Consider the following 21690-nt stretch of genomic DNA (forward strand, 5'->3'; position numbering starts at 1 on the left):
GCAAAAATGAACTATTGGGACTTCATCAAGATAAAAAGCTTTTGCACAGCAAAGGAAACAGTAGACAAAACCAAAAGACGACCGACAGAATGGGAGAAGATATTTGCAAATGACATATCAGATCAAGGGCCAGTATCCAAAATCTATAAAGAACATCCAAAGAACAAATAATCCAATCCAGAAATGGGCAGAAGACATGAACAGACATTTTTCCAAAGAAGACATCCAAATGGCAAACAGACACATGAAAAAGTGCTCAACATCGCTCGGCATGAGGGAAATCCAAATCAAAACCTCAATGAGATATCACCTCACACCAGTCAAAATGGCTAAAATTAACAAGTCAGGAAATGACAGATGTTGGCGAGGTTACAGAGAAAGGGGAACCCTCCTACACTGCTGGTGGGAATGCAAGCTGGTGCAGCCACTCTGGAACACAGTATGGAGGTTCCTCAAAAAGTTGAAAATAGAGCTACCCTATGACCCAGTAATTGCACTACTGGGTATTTACCCCAAAGATACAAATGTAGTGATCCGAAGGGGTATGTGCACCCTGATGTTTATAGCAGCAATGTCCACAATAGCCAAACTATGGGAAGAGCCAAGATGTCCATCAACAGATGAATGGATAAAGAAGATGTGGTATATATTTACAAAGGAATATTATGCAGCCATCAAAAGGAATGAAATCTTGCTATTTGCAACGACATGGATAGAACTGGAGAGTGTTATGCTGAGCGACGTAAGTCAATCAGAGAAAGACATGTATCATATGACCTCACTGGTATGAGGAATTCTTAATCTCAGGAAACAAACTGAGGGTTGTTGGAGTGGTGGGGGGTGGGAGGGATGGGGTGGTTGGGTGATGGACATGGGGGAGGGTATGTGCTATGATGAACGCTGTGAATTGTGTAACACTGATGAATCACAGACCTGTACCTCTGAAACAAATAATACATTATATGTTTAAAAAAAAAAAAAGATAGTAAGAAGGGGAAAATGAAGGGGGGAATCGGAGGGAGAGATGAACCATGAGAAACTATGGACTCTGAGAAACAAACTGAGGGTTCTAGAGGGGAGGGGGGTGGGGGGATGCGTTAGCCCGGTGATGGGTATTAAGGAGGGCACGTATTGAATGGAGCATTGGGTGTTATACGCAAACAATGAATCATGGAACACTACATGAAAAACTCTTGATGTAATGTATGGTGATTAATAAAACATAATAAAATAAAATAAAATAAAATAAACTTAGTGGGAAATATAGATTGACCTATATCAGCAAAATAAGTTTGTCGTTAATAAATGATGTAAAAATTGTTCAGTTGCGGAAATGATAAAAAGATATTTTCAAAATTAACAGTAGAGGTCAGCACTTAGCTGCTATATGTGGTATAACAATTCTATTCTTTCAGTGGCATTTTTTTTTTTTTTTGGCCAGATTACATTTGGGTGTTAAATATTACTGCAGTGTATTGCAGATCCATTATAGGTGAAAAGCATTTTAGTAGCTGTCATATTAATGTGATATAACTTAATAAAAAGTGCTTCTTTTTGCTAAAAAAATAAAAATAAAAAAAATAAAGAGGGCACGTATTGAATGGAGCACTGGGTGTTATACGCAAACAATGAATCATGGAACACTACATCAAAAACTAATGATGTAATGTATGGTCATTAACACAACATAATAAAATAAAATTTAAAAAAACTACAACAACAACAACAACAACAACAACAACAAAAATACACCCATTCCTCAGAGATATTACAAGTTTGGTTCCAGACCACGGAATAAAATGAGTATCACAATAAAGCAAGTCAAATAAATGTTTTGCTTTCCCAGTGCATATACAAATTATGCTTACACTATCCTGGAGTCTGTTAGGTGTGCAATAATATTTATGTCTCAAACAATGTACAGACCTTAATTTAAAAAACACTTTATTGTTAAAAAGTGCTAATCATTATTTGAGCTTTCAGTGAGTCATAATCTTTTTTTTATTAACATATAATGTATTATTTGTTTCAGAGGTACAGGTCTGTGATTCATCAGTCTTACACAGTTCACAGCGCTCACCATAGCACATACCCTCCCCGATGTCTATCACCCAGCCACCCCATCCCTCCCACCCCCCGAATCATAACCTTTTTGCAGGTAGAGGATCTTGCCTCAATGTTGATGGTCGCTCACTGAGCAGGATGAGGGCTGCTGAAGGTTGGGGGGGCTGTGGCAATTCTTAGAGTAAGACGACAATGAAGTTTGCCACATTGATTGACTCTTCCTTTCACAGTTTCTCTGTGGCATTGTGATGCCATTTGATAACATTTTACCCACAGTAGAATTTCTTTCAAAATTGACAGTCAATCCTCTCAAACCCTGTCACTGTTTTATCAACTAAGTTTGGACCTAGAAGCAGTGATACTCCGGTAGCAATTAGCTTATCTAGCACACAGAATCTGGTGGGGTTTTTGTTTTGTTTTGTTTTGTTTTTTTAGAGAGGTAGAGGTGGAAGGAAAGAGCAGAGGGAGAGGGAGAGAGAGAATCTTAAGCAGGCTCCACGCCCAGAGCGGAGCCTGACGTGGGGCTCATTTTCATAACCCTGAGATCATGACCTGAGCCCCAAATCAAGAGTTGGATGTGTAACTAACTGAGCCACACAGGCACCCCAGATTTTGGGGTTTAAATGTTATTCTCCACTTAAAGGAACCAGGGCATCTTGGGGGAAATGGCTGATTTCAGAACTGGGGTAGAGGAGCATCTTGCTGTGCCAAGAAATTAAGGAAGTGCATACATAATAATAAGGCCCCATGGAAAGGACAGAAGGGTTATCTTGAAGAGGCTCCCAATGGCCAAATCTGGGACAATTCAACCCTCAAAATAATTAGAATGAGAATCTGGTTATAATAAGAATCCATAAGTCTACTTTTATAGAAACAAATGGGAGAAGGGAAAATTTTCCTTACCATAGAAAGGCAAATAATAGATGTAGAAAGAATGATGGAATGAAAAACAAAACAAAACGCTTTAAAAAAAAGGGGGGGGCGCCTGGGTGGCTCAGTCGTTAAGCTTCTGCCTTCGGCTCAGGTCATGATCCCAGGGTCCTGGGATCGAGCCCCACATCGGGCTCCCTGTTTGGCGGGAAGCCTGCTTCTCCCTCTCCCACTCCCCCTGCTTGTGTTCCCTCTCTCGCTGTGTTTCTATCAAATAAATAAATAAAATCTTTAAAAAAAAAAAAAAAGAAAGAAAAACAAAACAAAACAAAACATTTGGCAACCACCTTAATAATTAAGGCAAGAGTCATCAATGGATGCTAAAATTATTGGGCAAAAGTTTGAAAAGTGGTAAGATATTTACATAATCTCAAAGTATCTCACCATAGGACATTCCTTAATTACAAAAAAAGTAATAGTAACTGCACAACGACATCACATGGAACAAACAATACCACCTATCTCCTAACAGAACGCGTTGAGAAACAGGCACATAGGGCTGATCCTGTACTTTCAGGAAGCTGAGAACAAACACCTCCTTAAATTCTGCACACCAAGAATCTACCCCCCGGCTTACTCTAGTCCCAGCCCTGCTGAGAACAGCACAATATTACTTTGGTGCTACTCTGACCCAAAATACATAACCTGAATCTAATCATGAGGAAACATCAGATGAACTCAAAATGAAGGACAAAGGACATTCTAGAAAAGAACTGGCCTAAACTCTTCAAATGTGCCAATGTCACTAAAGACAGAGAGATTAGCAATGGTCCCAAATAAAAGGAGGCTAAAAAACATGACAACGGATTGCAACACATGATCCCGGATTTTCTTTTTCTGTAAGGGACACTATTGTGACTACTGGTGAAATCTGAATAAGACCTCTAGATTAACTAACAGTACTGTGTATGATGATTACGTAAGAGAATAATTTTTTTCAGAAAATTCTGACTCAGGTATTTAGAAGGAAATGGGCATCATGCCTGCAACTTACTTTCAAATGGTTTAGAAAAAAATACAGGTAAATAGATAAATAGAAAAAGATAAACTAAATGTGGTAAAATATTAATGTTTGGCAAATCTGGGTAGGATCCCATGTACCCGGAGTTTTTTGTGCTACCCTGCAACTTTTCTGTAAGTCTGAAATTGTGTCAAAATAATTTTTTTCAAATCAAATATCTAATAAGAGTTTCCTAAGAAGAGAATAGAGAGAATGGGAGCAGGAAACGTGTACACAGCAGACCATTTTCCAGAATTGGAAGACCCAGGTCCTCAGTCTGAAAGGTCACAGCAGGATGTCCCCAACAGAATAAATCAAAAACTAAAATCAACAACACAAGGAACAACAGGTGTAGGCGAGGACGTGGAGAAAAAGGAACCCTCCTGCCCTGTTGTGGGAATGCAAACTGGTGCAGCCACTGTGGAAGACAGTATGGAGGTACCTCAAACAGTTAAAAATACAGGGCTCCTGGGTGGCTCAGTTGGTTAAGCATCTGCCTTCAGCTCAGGTCATGATCTCAGGGTCCTGGGATCAAGTCCTGCGTCAGGTTCCCTGCTCGGCAAGGAGACTGCTTCTCTCTCTGCCTGCCGCTCCCCCTGCTTGTGTGTGCTCACTCTCTATCTCTCTCTCTCCCTGACAAATAAATAATTAAATAAATAATCTTTAGAAACTTAAAAAAAAAGTTAAAAATACAACTACCTTACCATCCAGCAATTGAATTAATGGGTATTTACCCAAAGAATACAAAAACACTAAATCAAAGGGATACACGCACCCCTATATTTATAGCAGCATTATTTATAATAGCCAAGATATGGAAGCAGCCCAAGGATCCATCAGTTGATGAATGGGTAAAGAAGATGTCGCATATGCACAATGGAATAGTATTCAGCCATAAGAAAGAATGAGATCTTGCCATTTGCAGCAAAATGGGTGGAGCTAGAGAGTGTTATGTTAAGTGAAACAAATCATTTAGAGAAAGACAAATACCATGAGATTTCACTTACAAGTGGAATTAAGAAACAAAACCATGAGCAAAGGAGGAAAAAAAGACAGAATAAATAAAAAACAAGGCCATCCCTAGGAAGATCAGAACATGGAATCTGAATAGAAAACCTTGAAGCCACCAGAGAGAAAAGACAGAGTACCCACAGAAGACAGAATCAGACTAGTAGCAGACTTCTCATTCAAAATGACAATGCTAGAAGCCAATGCAACAATAAAGTGCAGAAAGAAAATAACTGTCCAACTAGTATTTTTTACCAAGCTGAACTATCTTTTGAGAATGAGAATATACTATTTTCAGATATTCAAAAGCTTAGGAAGTTGACTACTTAAAGAGCCTCACTGAAAGAACTCCTTCCTGATAGAATCTAAGAAAAAGAAATTGACCTAGAAAGATGGAAATTGAATGAGGTATGAAAAGCAATGCTGAGAAGTAGATTGATAAGCATGTTATTAAACCTGTATACAGAGAGACCTCAAAGAGTGAGACAGGGACAGAGACAGACAGATGTGCACATTCCCATCTCAACTCAAGTAAGACATTCTGCCTTTTTGTTTCAGGTCTTGCGTTGTAAACAGATGTTCTTACTATTTAGTGCCATCCTTTTCACATTTGTGCTTTTTATTGGTGATTTTGTGTTTAAAATGGCTTGTGTGTACTGAAATGCTCCTACAGAGAGAATATATGTGTTAGATAAGCTTCATTTAGGCATAAATTACAGTGCTTTAGTTGTAAATTCAATGTTAATAAATCAACAATATATATATAGGAAGTAGGGTGTCTTTAAAGAGAAACACACATAAAACAAGGTTATGTATTGATTCATTGATGGAAACGTGACCAGAGGCTGCAGGAACCCAACTCTGTATTGTCTCTAGGGGAAATAGTTCAGTGTTTGCTAACTCAGTGTTGGTGATATCTTTGCAAGACATAACAAATAATGAGATTTGACTGTACTTTTTTCAGTTAATTTAAAATCTCATGTTTATTGTTAATGGTTCCTTATTTCTACTTTCTTTCCAGTGTGTTCTGAGTTAGATTTTATTCTAAGTTTCATCTACTTTACAATACTAATGCATAACATTCCAGAGCTCCAATTTGTGAAATATAGCCTGTAGTAACTAACTGTATTTCTTTCCTTTCCTTTCCTTTCCTTCCTTCCTTCCTTCTTTCCCTCCTTCCCTCCCTTCTTCCTTCCTTCCTTCCTACCTACCTTCCTTTCTCTCTCTCTCTTTCTTTTTTTCTTTCTTTCTTTCTTTCGTTCTTTCTTTCTTTCTAGTATGGTTGACACACGATGTTACATTAGTTTTGAGAGTACAGCATAGTGATTCAACAACTCTATTTGTTATGCTAAGCTCTATGCTAAGCTCACTGCAAGTATAGCTACCATCTGTCATCATGCTGTGCTATTACAGTATCATTGACTATATTCCCTCTGCTGTACCTTTTATTCCCGTGACTTATTCATTCCATAACTGGAAGCCTGTGCCTCCCACCCTCCTTCACCCATTTTACCTATCTTCTACCTCCCTCCCCTCCGCTAACACCAGTTTGTTCTCTGTATTTGTAGTTCTGATTCTGCTTTTTGTTTGCTTATTTGTTGTTTTGTTTTTCATTCCACATGTAAGTGAAATCACATGATATTTGTCTTTCTCTGTCTGACTTATTTCACTTAGCATAATACCCTCTAGGTTGTAGTAACTATATTCCAAAGCAGGTTTTTTCCTTCCTTGATGGGAAAAAATGTAAACATGCCTACTAAAGTGTCCTCATTGTTAACAATCATATCAAGTGGTTTCGATTTACTCGTCATATAAATGAGCCAAGAATTGTAAGTTATTATGCTTAGCTTTACATAAGTACATCATTTGGTGAAAACCTCTAGGTCAACACAGCTTGCCCATGTGTCATAGGATTGGGTTGATTTAAAGTCAGTCGGAGCAAAAGAAACAGTCAACAAAACCAAAAGACAACCGACAGAATGGGAGAAGATATTTGCAAATGACATATCAGATAAAGGGCTAATATCCAAAATCTATAAAGAACTTCTTAAACTCAACACCCAAAGAACAAATGATCCAATCAAGAAATGGGCAGAAGACATGAACAGACATTTTTCCAAAGAAGACATCCAAATGGCCAACAGACACATGAAAAAGTGCTCATCGCTCGGCATCAGGGAAATCCAAATCAAAACCTCGATGAGATATCACCTCACACCAGTCAGAATGGCTAAAATTAACAAGTCAGGAAACAACAGATGTTGGTGGGGATGTGGAGAAAGGGGAACCCTCCTACACTGTTGGTGGGAAGGCAAGCTGGTGCAGCCACTCTGGAAAACAGAATGGAGGTTCCTCAAAAAGTTTAAAATAGAGCTACCATATGATCCAGCAATTGCACTACTGGGTATTTACCCCAAAGATACTAATGTAGGGATCCGAAGGGGTACGTGCACCCTGATGTTTATAGCAGCAATGTCCACAATAGCCAAACTGTGGAAAGAGCCAAGATGTCCATCAACAGATGAATGGATAAAGAAGATGTGGTATATATATACAATGGAATATTATGCAGCCATCAAAAGGAATGAAATCTTGCTATTTGCAACGACATGGATGGAACTGGAGGGTGTTATGCTGAGCGAAATAAGTCAATCAGAGAAAGACATATATCCTGTGACCTCACTGATATGAGGAATTCTTAATCTCAGGAAACAAACTGAAGGTTATTGGAGTGGTGGGGGGTGGACGGGATGGGGTGGCTGGGTGATAGACATTGGGGAGGGTATGTGCTATGGTGAGCACTGTGAATTGTGCAAGACTGTTGAATCACAGATCTGTACCTCTGAAACAAATAATAAATTATATGTTTAAAAAAAAAAAGAAGATTGCAGGAGGGAAAGAATGAAGGGGGGGAAATCGGAGGGGGAGATGAACCATGAGAGACAATGGACTCTGAAAAACAAACTGAGGGTTCTAGAGGGGAGGGGGGTAGGAGGATGGGTTAGCTTGGTGATGGGTATTAAAGAGGGCACGTTCTGCATGGAGCACTGGGTGTTATACGCAAACAATGAATCATGGAACACTACATCAAAAACTAATGATGTAATGTATGGTGATTAACATAACATAATAAAAAAAAAAAAGAAAAAAAATAAAGTCATTTGGGACCTGTAATTTTTTCTTGAGATGGGCTGTATCTACAATGACTAAAATCAATCTGCTAAATTCAAGAATTCTGAGTTATGTTTGCAGATGATATCACCTTATGCTCACGGTAAAGGATTCAGAGTACTGTGTGCAAAAAGGGACTTTCAGGAGTGATGGAAATATTTTCTATCTCGATGGTGGTGGTGGTGGTTACATAGATGTATACATCAAAATTCATAGAACTGTACAACTCAATAAATCTGGCTTAAAAAAAACAAGAATCCTATGATATTAGGGAAGAAAATAATGACAAAGGTGGCTAAGTAAGATGTGAAAAGAAGTTTCCTTCTTTATTTTGGCCTCTTAGGCAAAACGCAAAGATAGAAATCTTTATTATTGAAAACTTAGTAGTAATGGCTTATTTTCCACATTTTCTTCTGTAACACCATTCTTTACTTTGGATTTTTCATTGCCTTATATAAAAATTCTAAATTTTTCCTCAAAAACCAAAGTTTTATTTATATCTATGAATGTAAGGAAGCTTTTAGTCATTCTCTAATATGGTTTTATTCTTAACTCACAGAACTCATTCACATGAGATTTGATAATGTCCCTAGTTGAACAAAAGACTTCTGACCATGAGTGAAACAGGATGATTGAGGGGCGCCTGGGTGGCTCAGTTGTTAAGCGTCTGCCTTCAGCTCAGGTCATGATCTCAGGGCCCTAGGATCAAGCCCCGCATCGGGCTCCCTGCTCAGAGGGGAGCCTGTTTCTCCCTCTCCCTTCGCCCCTCCCCCCCAACTTGTGCTCTCCGCTTTCTCTCATGCTCTCTCTCAAATAAATAAATAAAATCTTAAAAAAAAGAAAAAAAAGAAACAGAATGATTGAGATCAGAAGGGGAGGTAGAATACTCCTGTTAAGCAATGCCCTCTCTTTAGAACTTTCTAGCCTCTGGGTGGTCATAAACATAAAAGGCATGTTCACAAACCTGTGCATTATATGGCTCCTCCCCTTCCCACAACATACACAGATAGGTGAATGAATGAAAAGATTTCCTGTCACTTAATACACTTCAGGTGGGGAGAATCTAAAAATGGAGGAAGGGGCCTGCTCATGTTGCTGACACGGGATGCCTCTTAAGGACATGGAAATGGGCAGATACCTGGGCAGGCATGGCAGGTGTGACTATGGTCTCTTTTAGATTAGATGATAACCCTTTCAAAGACTCCCAGCAACTCAGTTATGAAAAGAGGCCACTGTTTCTGCAGGGTCCCCTCAAGGTTTAGTCAGACCGTGGACCTATTCAGTTCCCTCACTGAAGGTTCGAAGAAGGCTTCTACCCAACGTGGCAACAATGCTGTGGGGTTCGTACAGACATATCAGGTGGAGGATAAGTTCTCATTGCTGACCTCTGGAAACAGTTGATGTTTCAGGTGCACTGAAGAATTGCTATATGCGGGGAGAATCCTGCTTTCATGACGGACTAACTGTGCAACCACACAGTGACCCTCAGTGGGTTCTGGAGAGAATTAAGTGAGAGAACACATAGGACCGTACATATAAGTACAATTGCAGTGATTGGCAGAACAGTTACTCACGTGACTTCTTTCTGACAAATAGAAAATTCATATTTTCCTTTATGCTGTGTTTGCGAGGAAGCGGGTAACTAAGGTTTTGTTTGTTTGGGTTCTGAAGCAACTTCCTCTAGTCTGGGTTGTTTTAGTATAGCTATTCTTCCTTTCAATTTCCAATTCTCTTGATTTTGGTGGGGCCCAAAGTCCTCTTTTATTTTTAGATCTTGATGAGCATCAGGCCCAAGAATTTGAAGTTCTTGGTTCTCATTCCTTCTGGTTTGACTGCTTCAGGGTGTGAATGGGCTTTAAGAGCAAGGCAGGCAAGGACCTCACCCAACAGTGGTGAGGTATGGATAGGGTTTGATTAACGTGGCCTCAAGGAGGAATGCCAGTGCTTACCACCATAACCAGACTGTGTAGGGAGGACTCAGTCTCAGCTGTCAGAATTCAGGGGGTTCAGGTCAGTGAGTCAGGTTGTGGTACTGAGAGCAGGTGCACGGCAGCATTCTGCACTACCACGTGGGAGTCCAGAAGAGTGAGTCCAGGCATTGAGAAAGAGGGAATTTCTGAGGACTATACAAGGGTCAGGAAGATTATGGTTTTGTGGCAGCTGAAGCTTGTATAATTTGGAGGGCCTACTTAAAGAAAAAAATACAAAAACAATTGACTTTTGTGAATGTTGTACAGCATGGGACTCTGAAAAGTTTGCTGGGGCTCTTCTCAGGATCTGGGCAGGGACCCATGCAAGTGAGGGACAGGAAGTGTAAGTTTCTTTAACTTCATGGTACATTTACCTCTGTCCCACAGTGTTATTTAGGCTAGGGCTCCAGACACAGGAGTGAATACAGATCAGGAAACTGAGGCAGGAGTCCAATACAAATTAGGCTGGGTTCATAAAATAGGGTTAAAAAAAAAGGTGGCTTGATATTCATGTGGGTATCCAGGGCTCAGTTCCAGATAGCCGACTTAGGGCAGCCAGCAGGACTCCACACCTTCTTTACACATTAGAAGGTCTGCATTGGTGGCCATACGACAACATGCCCAGACTCATGCAGGGACTAAGAAGGGCTCACCACTCTGTGTGTCTTTTGGCCAAATCACACAGATGTGTCTGGCAGGGACTTCCATATACTAATTTATTTGTTTGTTCATTCAGTCATTGAGCAGTTACTTTGTGTGTCTTGGAGGAAAAAAAGAGCCCCCATCTCTGTCCTCAAGGAGCTCATGTCTAGAAGCAGTGGCTGACACCTACACATGAGGTAGCCAGTATCCCAAAGAAAATCACCTATGGACCCCAAGAGTCTATGAGTAGTGAGGACTGTCCTGGTTTTAGCATTTCAAATCCTGTGTTTTAAGAAACTCCCCAGTTGGGGCACTTGGGTGGCTCAGTCAGTTAAGCGTCTGCCTTTGGCTCAGGTCACGATCCCATGGTCCTGGGATCAAGCCCCACATCGCGCTCCCTGCTCGGTGGGGAGTCTGCTTCTCCCTCTCCCTCTGCCTGCTTGTGCTCTCTCTCTCTGTCAAATAAATAAATAAATAAATCTTAAAAAAAAAAAAAGGAAAGAAACTCCCCAGTTTAGGGCAAACTGGGACAGTTGGTCATCCTAGAAATGAGGGACCATGACTAGTTTTCTTGGAGGCGGGAAGGCATTGAGGTTTCTGGGTTCAGCCTTGGAGCACCATTCATTTCCCTATAGGGTGTGGTGGCCCTGGCATACTTTCTGATCTAGCCTTGAGGAATTGTGTCCAAGTTCTTGGGAATGTGCAAGGTTGGTACAATGAGCTGTAATCCCGGGCTCTACTGAAAGAAGAGAAAGTGTAAGAAGTGATGGTGGTGGGGAAGAGCCTGGGAGAGCAGCCTCATGGGCTACCTCTGAGGCCAAGCCCAGAGTGTGAGGAGGTGAGGAGCCAGATGAAGACCAAGCCAACCAGGTGATGGAGCTCAGAGTAGCAGTGGCCTCTGAATCAAGAACAATGTACTGACCCACTAGCAAAGGGACCTTCAGAGTTTGTGAGCCTTGTGCCTTGGGGCCCACATGCTCCTTGCCCTGGGAGCAGAGCAGGGCAAGAGATGCCAGCAGAGAACAATGAACACTGAAGAAACACAGTATCCCTTTGTTGCCCAACCCTCTTCTAGGCAAGTCTGTCCAGGTTAGGGAAATCAGCTCTGTATTTTTAACCTGAGATCTTCATGTTTAGAGTATCCCATACCCAACACCTGGAATTACATGCCAAATTTTGTGTAGATAAACATATCCTCAGAAGACAGCATCCATCAGCGTCTGAAAGTTGTTCAAGATTGGAAACAGATTAAGAAACATTAGACTAAGTGGTCCCTAAAGTCCTTCTTGTTTTTACATTCTATGATTCTTTGATAACACTCAAGATAATTGATTTCAATTTATTAAAAAGGATCACAAAGAAGTGTTAGGATCCAAGAAACCCAAGAACTATCAGTATGAGAAATATGCTAAATATTAACATCAGGGAATTCAAAACAGCTTTCTCTGTTGTGAAAGGGGACCTGTGATAGTTGATTTTATATGTCAGCTTGGCTAGGCTCATGGGCACACTGTGTGGGTGCCCAGTTGTCCGGTCAAACACAAATCTAGGTGTTGTGAGGTATTTTTTCGATGTGATTAACATTTAAGTCAACAGACATCGAGTAAACCAAACTGCCCTTCATAATGTTGGTGGGTCTCATCCCATCAGATGAAGGCCTTAAGAGCAAAGACTGAGGTTTCCCAAACAAGAAAGGATTCTCCAGACTGCAACATAGGAACCCTGCCTGGGTTTCCAGCTTGCTGTCCTATAGAATTCAGACTCAAGACTGTAACATCAACTCTTTTTTTCTCTTTTTAAAGATTTTATTTATTTATTTGACAGAGAGAGAGAGACAGTGAGAGAGGGAATGCAAGCAGGGGGAGTGGGAGAGGGAGAAGCAGGGAGCCCGATGCGGGGCTCGATCCCAGGACTCTGGGATCGTGACCTGAGAGGAAGACAAACACTTAACGACTGAGCCACCCAGGTGTCTCCTGTAACATCAACTCTTAACCTGAATTCTTAGCCTTTTAGCCTGCCCTACAGATTTCTGGAGCTTTCCACCCATACAAGCATGTGAGCCCATTCCTCAAAATCCCAATCTCTTTCTCTTCCTCCCTCTCTATTCTATCGGGTCTGTTTCTCTGGGAAACTCTGACCAGTACACGACCCATCAGTCATTGGTTTCTTTATAATATTGGGGATTAACATATATATGACTCAACAAAATGCTGAACTTAAGCACTGGTGAAAGCAATCCTGAGGCCATTTGGAATAAATGAGAACTATTGGACAGGAACAAGGTACAGAGAGAAAAGAATATACCCTTGTGGTTGTACGTTCCAGGCTTCCAGTAATATGGCCAAAGAGCCCAGTTTGGTATTAACCAACTTGAAAGCAAGTTGGTTAATAGTTTGGTCAAAAGGACAATTTGGTTCAAAATGAAGCTCCTTTACTTTTTAATGGCACTGTTAAACTATTTTCACAAAAAGCACGTATCCATATTACTTTCATAATTTTACAAAAAAGAAGATAATGATATTTTCAGGCACTGGTGTTTTTGAGTGGTGCTGGTGGTGGAGAGGTGGCTGAAGCAGGCATTAACACCTCCCTACTCCCTACGTATCAGGCTTGCACCTTGGGAGCTGGACCACCCCCTGGGAAGGCCCCTTGGCTCTTGGCAGGTGAACTGAAGCTACAGGAATCTCGAAATTGCCATAGGCCTCCTTTCTACCCCTTTCTGCCACAGGGTCTTCCTGGCTAAAAAAAGTAACCGCTGGGGTGGGGGTGTTGGGGGCTTGATAGTAAAAGAGGCCACCCTGCGCTTTGTCCCCTTTTCCCCACCAGAGGGTTGGGGAAGGTCTTACTCTGTGTGTTACTGCATTTACAAGTATTTATTGATGTGTATTATATGTGCATTTTACCAGGTTTTCTTGGGAAAGAAGTCTTGGGGGGCGGGATTGTTTATTAATATATACTTTAGGCTGCATTTCTATTTTCTTTTCAGGTCACTTTATTTTTCTTAATAGATATTCATAAAATGCAACTAAGGTTAAAAGAAACACGGGCACCGTTCCTGGGAACTCGCTCACCTCCAAGGGCCCCACGCTGCCGCCCAGTCCCAGCACACGCCTCAAAAGGGTTTTTGCGCAGCCGTGACGTCACGGCGTTGGGGCGGGCCCCGTGGCAGGGGCGGGGCGCTTCCCGGATCTCGCGGAGGGGAGGGCCGGGGGGTGCGGCCCCGCGGGGCGCGCTCGGCCCCTGAAGTGCGGGCCTCTCCAAACGCGCTCTCTCCGCAGGCGGTTGTTGCGTAGAGGCTTGCAGGGTCGGGATGTTGGGGGTGCGCGCGGTCCAGGAGCAGAGGCGCCCGGAGCAGAGCGCGGCGGGCCCGTCTCCCGCACGCTTTGTGTTGGGGCTGGACGTGGGCAGCTCGGTGATCCGCTGCCACGTCTATGACCACGCGACGCTGATTCGCGGCTCCAGCGTGCAGAAGGTGACCGGGGAGCGGGCGTCGGGGCTGCGGGTCAGGGTCGCACAGAGCACCCGGGATCTGGTCGCGGGAGGCGAGCGGCCGGGTCCGCGACATCCAGCCAGAATGCAGCCACCTGCAGCACCGGCGGGCCCTCGGTCCTGAGCGGCGGGCGAGGAGCGGCCAGATCTCAGTATTACCTCGCAGGGCAGGGCTGAAACCTGCGCGCCCTTCCTGTTCTGGCTGAGGGCAGGAGGGGCCCGGTTTGTGACCGGGGGTCCTTCTCTCGTTTCTATCACCTGCAGATTCGCCTTTCCTGGGTGGGACTGCGGAGACTCGCAGGGCAGGGCAGAGCACGCGGCGCGTATCCAACCAGAAGGTGCTTTGTGACTTGCTGGGTTTTTCCCACTTCCTCGGTAGACTTCCAACCCCGTCTTTATTTACATTTCGGTGTTTCAGATCTTGATAGAATTTATTGTCCGTTCCTCAGTTGTCATTATTAATTGCTTCTCAAAGTGCTGTTTCCTCATCTGAGCGACTGATTTTCATGGATATTAGAGGTACTGGACAAGTTTTGAAGGCTGTATTGTCATTACTTTTCTCCTTTCCATCTTTGAGCATTGATAAAAATACCTTTTTCTGGTTTGAGAAACCTACCAAATCCTTACTTCTTATTAGTAAAGCAACCAACAGATTGGTGCTCTTCTGTTCTTATTTTAATGAAGTGTTGATTTCTGCGTGCGCACCAAAAATAATGTGGATTGGATGTGGTGTTCTTACCCTTCTTTCCAATATCAACGTCTTTTTATGTTAGCAGTGTTAGGAGCCATTAGATACCTAAACCATTCCCACCCAGCAGCACTGGATTCTCCGTTTGTTCAGTTCTCACCCTTCTTCCCAACCCCTTAAAGAGTGTTTTTAGCCCTAGCAGTTGCCCAGGGGCAGATCTATCCAAGTGACTGCGTTGAGAAAATGGGGGAGTTTCATTTCATTCTGGTTTCTGGACCAGAACAGTGAGCTGGGACTAAGCAGCTGGGCCCTTCTCTGGCTACCTGTGCAGAAACACTGCCCACCTACCCTACACACACCATCCCTCCCCCAACCTGAAAGAACACTGTCCTTTGGCGACTGTGTGTGTCTTATCTTTTTGAATCTTTATCACAACACAATGATACTTTTCACACAGTCTTCCTCATAATTCTAGACACAAAGTACTTTTGTTTTAGGCAGTGATTTTTTAATTGAAATATTTGGAGCCAAAGGGAGATATGGATTGTCAGAAAATACAAAGTTTCAGTTGCTGTGTAATTCGGGACAAATGATTAGTTTTTTAGAAATGAGGTAGGAATCTAAACAATGAATCAAGATTGCTGTGAGTAGCAGGAGACTAGAATGGCTTGCTTAGACTCTCAGCTGTGAAGTATCTGGAAAGATATGAGTTAAAAATATAAAAAGTCCCTGCCCTCAAAGGATGAAACACTTAGATTAAGGAGTTTATAGCAATGGCTCTCCAACTGTGGTAAGAGTTCATAGCAGTTCTTCATAGCAGTTCTGTTCTTTTCTTTCTTTCCTTCTTTTTTTCTTTCAAGATTTTATTTGTCAGAGAGAGAGCACAAGCAGGGGGAGCACCAGGCAGATCAGGCAGAGGGAGAAGCAGGCTCCCCTTTGAGCAAGAAACCCCATATGGGACTCGAACCCAGGACCCCGGGATCATGACTTGACCTGAAGCCAGATGCTTAACCTACTGAGCCACCCAGGTATCCCATATAGCAGTGCTTCTTAAAGTATAGTTCCTGGGCACCTGGGGTAGCGATGAAGAAATTAAGATTTAGAAACTTGTGTAGCAGTTTACTAGAGTAGTTTTATGTCTGCTGATCTTAAAAATGAAACATTTGGGATTCTATTTTGTATGTAATTTTTTCCTAGAAAATTGTTTTAATTGTGTCTTAAAAATTGTTGGTCCATAACGAATTAGAAATTAGAAAAGAACAACTGGAAATTGGTCATTTATTTCAGATAGCTGGAGTTTTTTAAGATTTTATTTATTTTTTGACAGAGATAGAGACAGTGAGAGAGGGAACACAAGCAGGGGGAGTGGGAGAGAGAGAAGCAGGAGAGGGAGAAGCAGGCTCCCTGCCAACCAGGGAGGCCCATGCAGGGCTCGATCCCAGGACCCTGCGATCATGACCTGAGCCAAAGGCAGATGCTTAACGACTGAGCCACCCAGGCGCCCTTGGATACTTGAAGTTCTTTGAGGAAAAGGTTCTTGGCCTACATTGCTACTTAGCACCTGATTTATTACCTCATGGGTACAGAATAAATCATTGAATTGCATTTAATCGAAGTATTAGGAATTCAGTTTGCTTCATGAACCTGGATTGGACACAGAACTTTTGTTTATTTTCTCAAGCGAAAATCACATCTCTGCTAATATGATGATAAGACTATATATAATAGAAACCCAAAACCTCTTAGTATAGGATTTGACTGATATTGCCATGTAAATAGTTTAAAAGAGAGACAGAGAAAGAAAAAGTGAAGAGATCACCCTTAGAGATAAGAACATAATAGGCTGTATTGGTCTTTTAATTAAAATTGAAATCCCAAACATAAACCCTTTATGTTAAGAAGCTAGTACTAGGCCTCTCAGAAGACCAGTTTTATTTCTTGTGGCATTCATTTTTTAATAGCAGAGATACATTTTTAGGCTTTTTCTATAATTTGTATTTTTTTTTAAAGATTTTATTTATTTATTTGACAGAGATACAGCGAGAGAGAGAGAGAGAGAGCACAAGCAGGGGGAGTGGGAGAGGGAGAAGCAGGCTTCCCGCTGAGCAGGGAGCCCGACGCGGGCTCGATCCCAGGACCCTGGGATCACGACGTGAGCCGAAGGCAGACACTTAATGACTGAGCCACCCAGGCGCCCCTATAATTTGTATTTTTTATTTTATTTTTTATAATTTGTATTTTTAAAAAATTTTTATATAGATTTTTAAGTATTGGTGTTATATACCAGAATAGTATTCAGATTTGAAAATCCACACGTCAATATTTGATGTTTCTAGTTTTAAGGAGAAAGTTTGTCATGTTTCCCATCGGAACATGACGCTATATGTGAGAAACCATGAAGAATAATAACATCTTGGTTGGAAGAACAGGACAGAAAGGCCAGTCCAAGGAGAACAGTATAATCCGTACTACGGTGTACCCTTCTGGACAGTCTTGAAAAATTCTGGTTGTTTGCTGTCTTTTGTTTTGTTTGTAATCAGCAAAACAAATCTTCTTAGCTTTGGTTATCCTCTTGTCTAATTTCGGTTTGGTCTTCCTTCGGTACAGGAGGAGATTTCACTATTGTGACATGTTTGGGAATAGTGAGCTCTCCGGGCTGGTGGAGGGGAGGGGAGTGACCCTGCAGCGCCACCTTCAAGTTTTTTGAGTTTTTTGGGATGAGGAAGTGTTTATTGCAGTTGAGGCATTCGTCTGGGGTCATGAAAGTCTTGCATAGAAAAAACATATTATTTGATAGAAGGGGAATAGATTTTGTTAAGTCTGTCTCTGGGAACTCACCAGGGAGTAGTAGATCCTTTTTTCATATCAGACCTTGTCACCCTCAAGCTTCCCACATGTTCCCTGTTTCCTCAGCATTCCTTCTCTTTACTTTGGTCTTTTCTTACATATTAGATGTTTGGTTGGTTTTTGGTTGTTCCTATTTTCTTTCTTTCTTTTTTTTAAGATTTTATTTACTTATTTGACAGAGAGAGACACAGTGAGAGAGTGAACACAAGCTGGGGGAGTGGGAGAGGGAGAAGCAGGCTTCCCGAGGAGCAGGGAGCCTGACGCGGGGCTCCATCCCAGGATGCTGGGATCGTGACCTGAGCTGAAGGCAGACGAGACGCTTAACGACTGAGCCACCCACTGAGCGCCCCGGTCGTTCCTATTTTCAGTACCACTCAGTAGTCTTACCCTACTCAGCTATATCTGGTATTTGCAAAGAAAGCATTCTTCTGGTTCAGTCCCTTTGGAGAGTAAACCTTTTACCTTCTGCCTGGTTAGGGAGGGGCAGTGATCTGGCTGGAGGAAGGGATTGGGGATTGGGGATCCTTTTAAAGACTTTGAACCAATCTTGTGTTCAGCCCCATCTGGCATCCCAGTCTTTGGAGGTACCTCTACTTTTCAGGATTTTACCATAGAATCTCTGCCAGGGGTTGAGCAAAGATTGTGGTCATCTGAGCAGGGAGTGAAGTACCAGTTTTCTCCTCTGTTTAGCCATGTGCCACCAACCCACTCACTGTTCATATTAAAAACATTTTGTTAAAACCTGGCCTGAGCCTGTTTGCTCTCTTAGCATTGTCTCTCTGCATAAACCCTTTTAACATTTTTATTTTAATGGAATCTTGAGAGGAATTGGAGATAAGATATGTAGGTTTAAGCCATCATGTTAAACTGAAGCCATGGCTTCTTTTTATGTTTTAAATAACTTACAGTAAAATTGCCTTTTTGGTGAATAAGTTCTGTGATTTTTAGCCAACGTAGGAGTAACCCAAAAAACTCCCTCATGCTAGCCCTTTGTAGTCATACCCCTCCCATACCTAACACGGATCAATTTTCCGTGTCCATAGTTTTGTCTTTTTGAGAATGTCTTATAAGTGGAACAATACAGTCAGTATTATGATGTCTATCAGTCATATTATGTCTATCAGTAGTTCATTCCTTTTTATTTCTAAGTAGTAATTCATTAGACTGATGTGCCACATTCATTCACCAGTTGAAGTACAATTGGGTTATATCCATGTTTCTGGTGATTGTGACTACAGCTGCTATAAACATTTGTGTACAGATTTTAATGTGAACCTAAGTTTCGTTTTCTCTAGAATAAATACCCAAGAGGGTGGTACTGTTGGGTCATATAGTAAGTTAATGTTTAACTTAACAAAAAAATTACCATGCTTTTCTAGAGTGCTGTACCATTTTGCATTTCCACCAGCAATGTGTAAGAGTTCCACATGTTCTTCACTGACACTTGAAATTGTTAGTGTTTTTTATTTTATGCATTCTGATAGATGTAGTGGTATCTCATTGTGGTTTTGATTTGCATTTCCCTAATGTTTAGTGATGTTGAATATTTCTCTATGCATATTTGCTATCCATATATATCTTCTTTGGCAAAGTGCCTGTTCAAGTCTTTTGCTCATTTTTTGATTGGGTTGTTTGTTTTCTTACTGTTGAATTTTGAGATTTCTTCATATATTCTGAATGTAAGTCCTGTGTTGGATGTGTGATTTACAGATATTTTAAATCAGTCTGCACTTTGTCTTTTCATTTTCTTAACTGTGTCTTCTGCAGGGCGAATGTTTTTAATTTTAATGAAGTCCAATTTATCAATTTCTCTGTTTTGTGAATGGTAATTTTGGTGTCATGTCTAAGAGCTCTTCACCTAACCCCACATCACAAAGATTTTTTTCCTGTGTTTTCATCTAAACATTTTGCAGTTTTATGTCTTAAATTTAGATCTGTGATCAGTTTTGAGTTAAGTTTTGTTTAAGATGTGAGGTTGAAGTTAATTTTTTTGCATATAGATGTCTGATTGTTCCAGCTGTTGAAAAAGCTATTTTTTTTTCCACTGAATTGCCTTGTATACACTTGTCAAAAATGAATTAGCTTTATTTGTGTCAGTCTATTTCTGGACTCTGTTCCATTAATACCTATTTGTCTATTTTTTTAAAAAAGATTTTATTTATTTTAGGGGGGGGAGAGAGAGAGAGCAAGTGGGGGGAGGGCGAGGAACAAGCAGACTCTGTCCGCTCCGCGCTCCGCACTGAGCCCAACTCTAGGCTGGATCTCAGAACCCTGAGATCATGACCTAAGCCAAAATCAAGAGTCGGTTGCTTAACCATCTGAGCCACCCAGGCGCCCCCTATTTGTCTGTTTTTGTGCTAGTAGCACATTGTTTTGATTAATGTAACATTATAGTAAGTCTTAAAATTGTGTAGTGTGGTTCCTCCAGTTTTAGTCTTTGTCGACATTGTTTGGGTTATTTTAGTTCTTTTGCTTTTTCCTATAAATTTTAGAATCATCATGTCTGTATCTACAAAAATTCTACTGGGGTATTTTGATATACAATTGTAGATGGCATTTCTTTAGCACTTTAAAAATGTTGAGCCACTTCCTCCTGGCCTCCATGGCTCTGATGAGAAATCTGCAGCCATACAGAATCATTGTTCTATATATGTAACATGTGTGGCTGCTTTCAGGATTTTTCCTTAGTTTGGTTTTCAACATTTTAATTATGCTGGATCTGAATGTGTAATGCTTTGGACTTATCCTTTTAGGAGTCTTCTAAGTTTCTTGAATATGTAGATTTTAAATCTTCCACTGAACTTGGAAAGTTTTTAGCACTATTACTTCCCTGAAGTAATTTTTTTTTTTTTTGCACTGAACTCTTTTCTTTCCTTCTTTGGGGACTCTGATGCTCATAAATACTAGACCCTTTGCTCCTGTCTCATAGATCCCTGAGGCTTTATTCATTCTTTTTTTCCAATATTTTTTCTTTCTGTTATTGAAGTTAGATAAATTCTATTGATCTATCTTTGGTTTACTGACTTTCTTCTGTTATTTTTATTCTACTATTGAGCCCATTCAGTATGTTTTTTATTTTAATTATTATATTTTTCTTTTTTAAATTGATTTTTCCAGCTTTACTGAGGTATGATTGACAAATAAAAGTTGCATATAGGTAAGGTGTACAACATGATGTTTTGGTACACATATACATTGTAAAACGATTACATACCCATTACCTCACATAGTTACTATTTGTGTATGTGTGTGTGTGTTGAGAACACTTGAGAACTGCTCTCTTAGCAAATTTCAGGTGTACAGTACATTATTATTAACTATAGTCTCCAGAACTTATTCATCTTATAACTGAAAGTTTGTACTCCCTTGACCAGCATCTCTCCATTTCTCCCATTCTCCTAATTATTGTATTTTTCAATTCTAAAAATTTTATTTTGGTTTCCTTTTGTCTTATATTTCTTGGCTGAGACTTTCTATCTTGCCATTTGTTTCAAAAGAATTTGCCCTTTGTTCTTGGAACATTTTTGTAATAGCTGCTTATGAAGTCTTGATCAGGTATCTGTCATCTTGGCATTGGTATCTATTATCTTTTCCCATGTGAGGTGAGATTTTTCTAGTTCTTCATATACCTGGTAATTTCAGATTATATCATGGACATTTTGAATATAGTGTTATAAGACTCAGGGTCTTGTGTAAATCCTATGATGAATGTTGGTATTTTTCTTTTACCAGGCAATTAATGCAGTTGGGTTCAAGCTACAAATTCTACCAGTCTTTTGTGGACTTTGGTTTCAGTGTTTGTCATTTCCAAAATCTTGGCAGTACTGTTTGCATCTGCCCTGTGAATGTGCCACCCAGTAGCCAGTCTGGCACCTGGGTAG

At 41.0% G+C, this 21690-nt stretch overlaps 1 protein-coding gene across 2 annotated transcripts in view; it reads left to right on the top strand.

Moving 5' to 3' along the window:
- Window positions 1-13973: 13973 nt before the first annotated feature.
- Window positions 13974-21690, top strand: part of GK5 (glycerol kinase 5) — a 74338-nt gene continuing 66621 nt past the window's right edge. Inside the window, exon 1 of one of the 2 annotated variants that reach the window (XM_032408546.1) lies at window positions 13974-14257. In XM_032408546.1, the coding sequence (XP_032264437.1) occupies window positions 14096-14257 (162 nt within the window). In that variant the 5' untranslated portion in view covers window positions 13974-14095. The remainder of the gene's footprint in view (window positions 14258-21690) is intronic. The other variant, XM_032408547.1, reaches the window with a different exon arrangement.

The sequence above is a fragment of the Phoca vitulina genome, unplaced genomic scaffold (genome assembly GCF_004348235.1).
Source record: "Phoca vitulina isolate PV1807 unplaced genomic scaffold, GSC_HSeal_1.0 scaffold10, whole genome shotgun sequence".
In the NCBI taxonomy this organism is placed as follows: domain Eukaryota; kingdom Metazoa; phylum Chordata; class Mammalia; order Carnivora; family Phocidae; genus Phoca; species Phoca vitulina.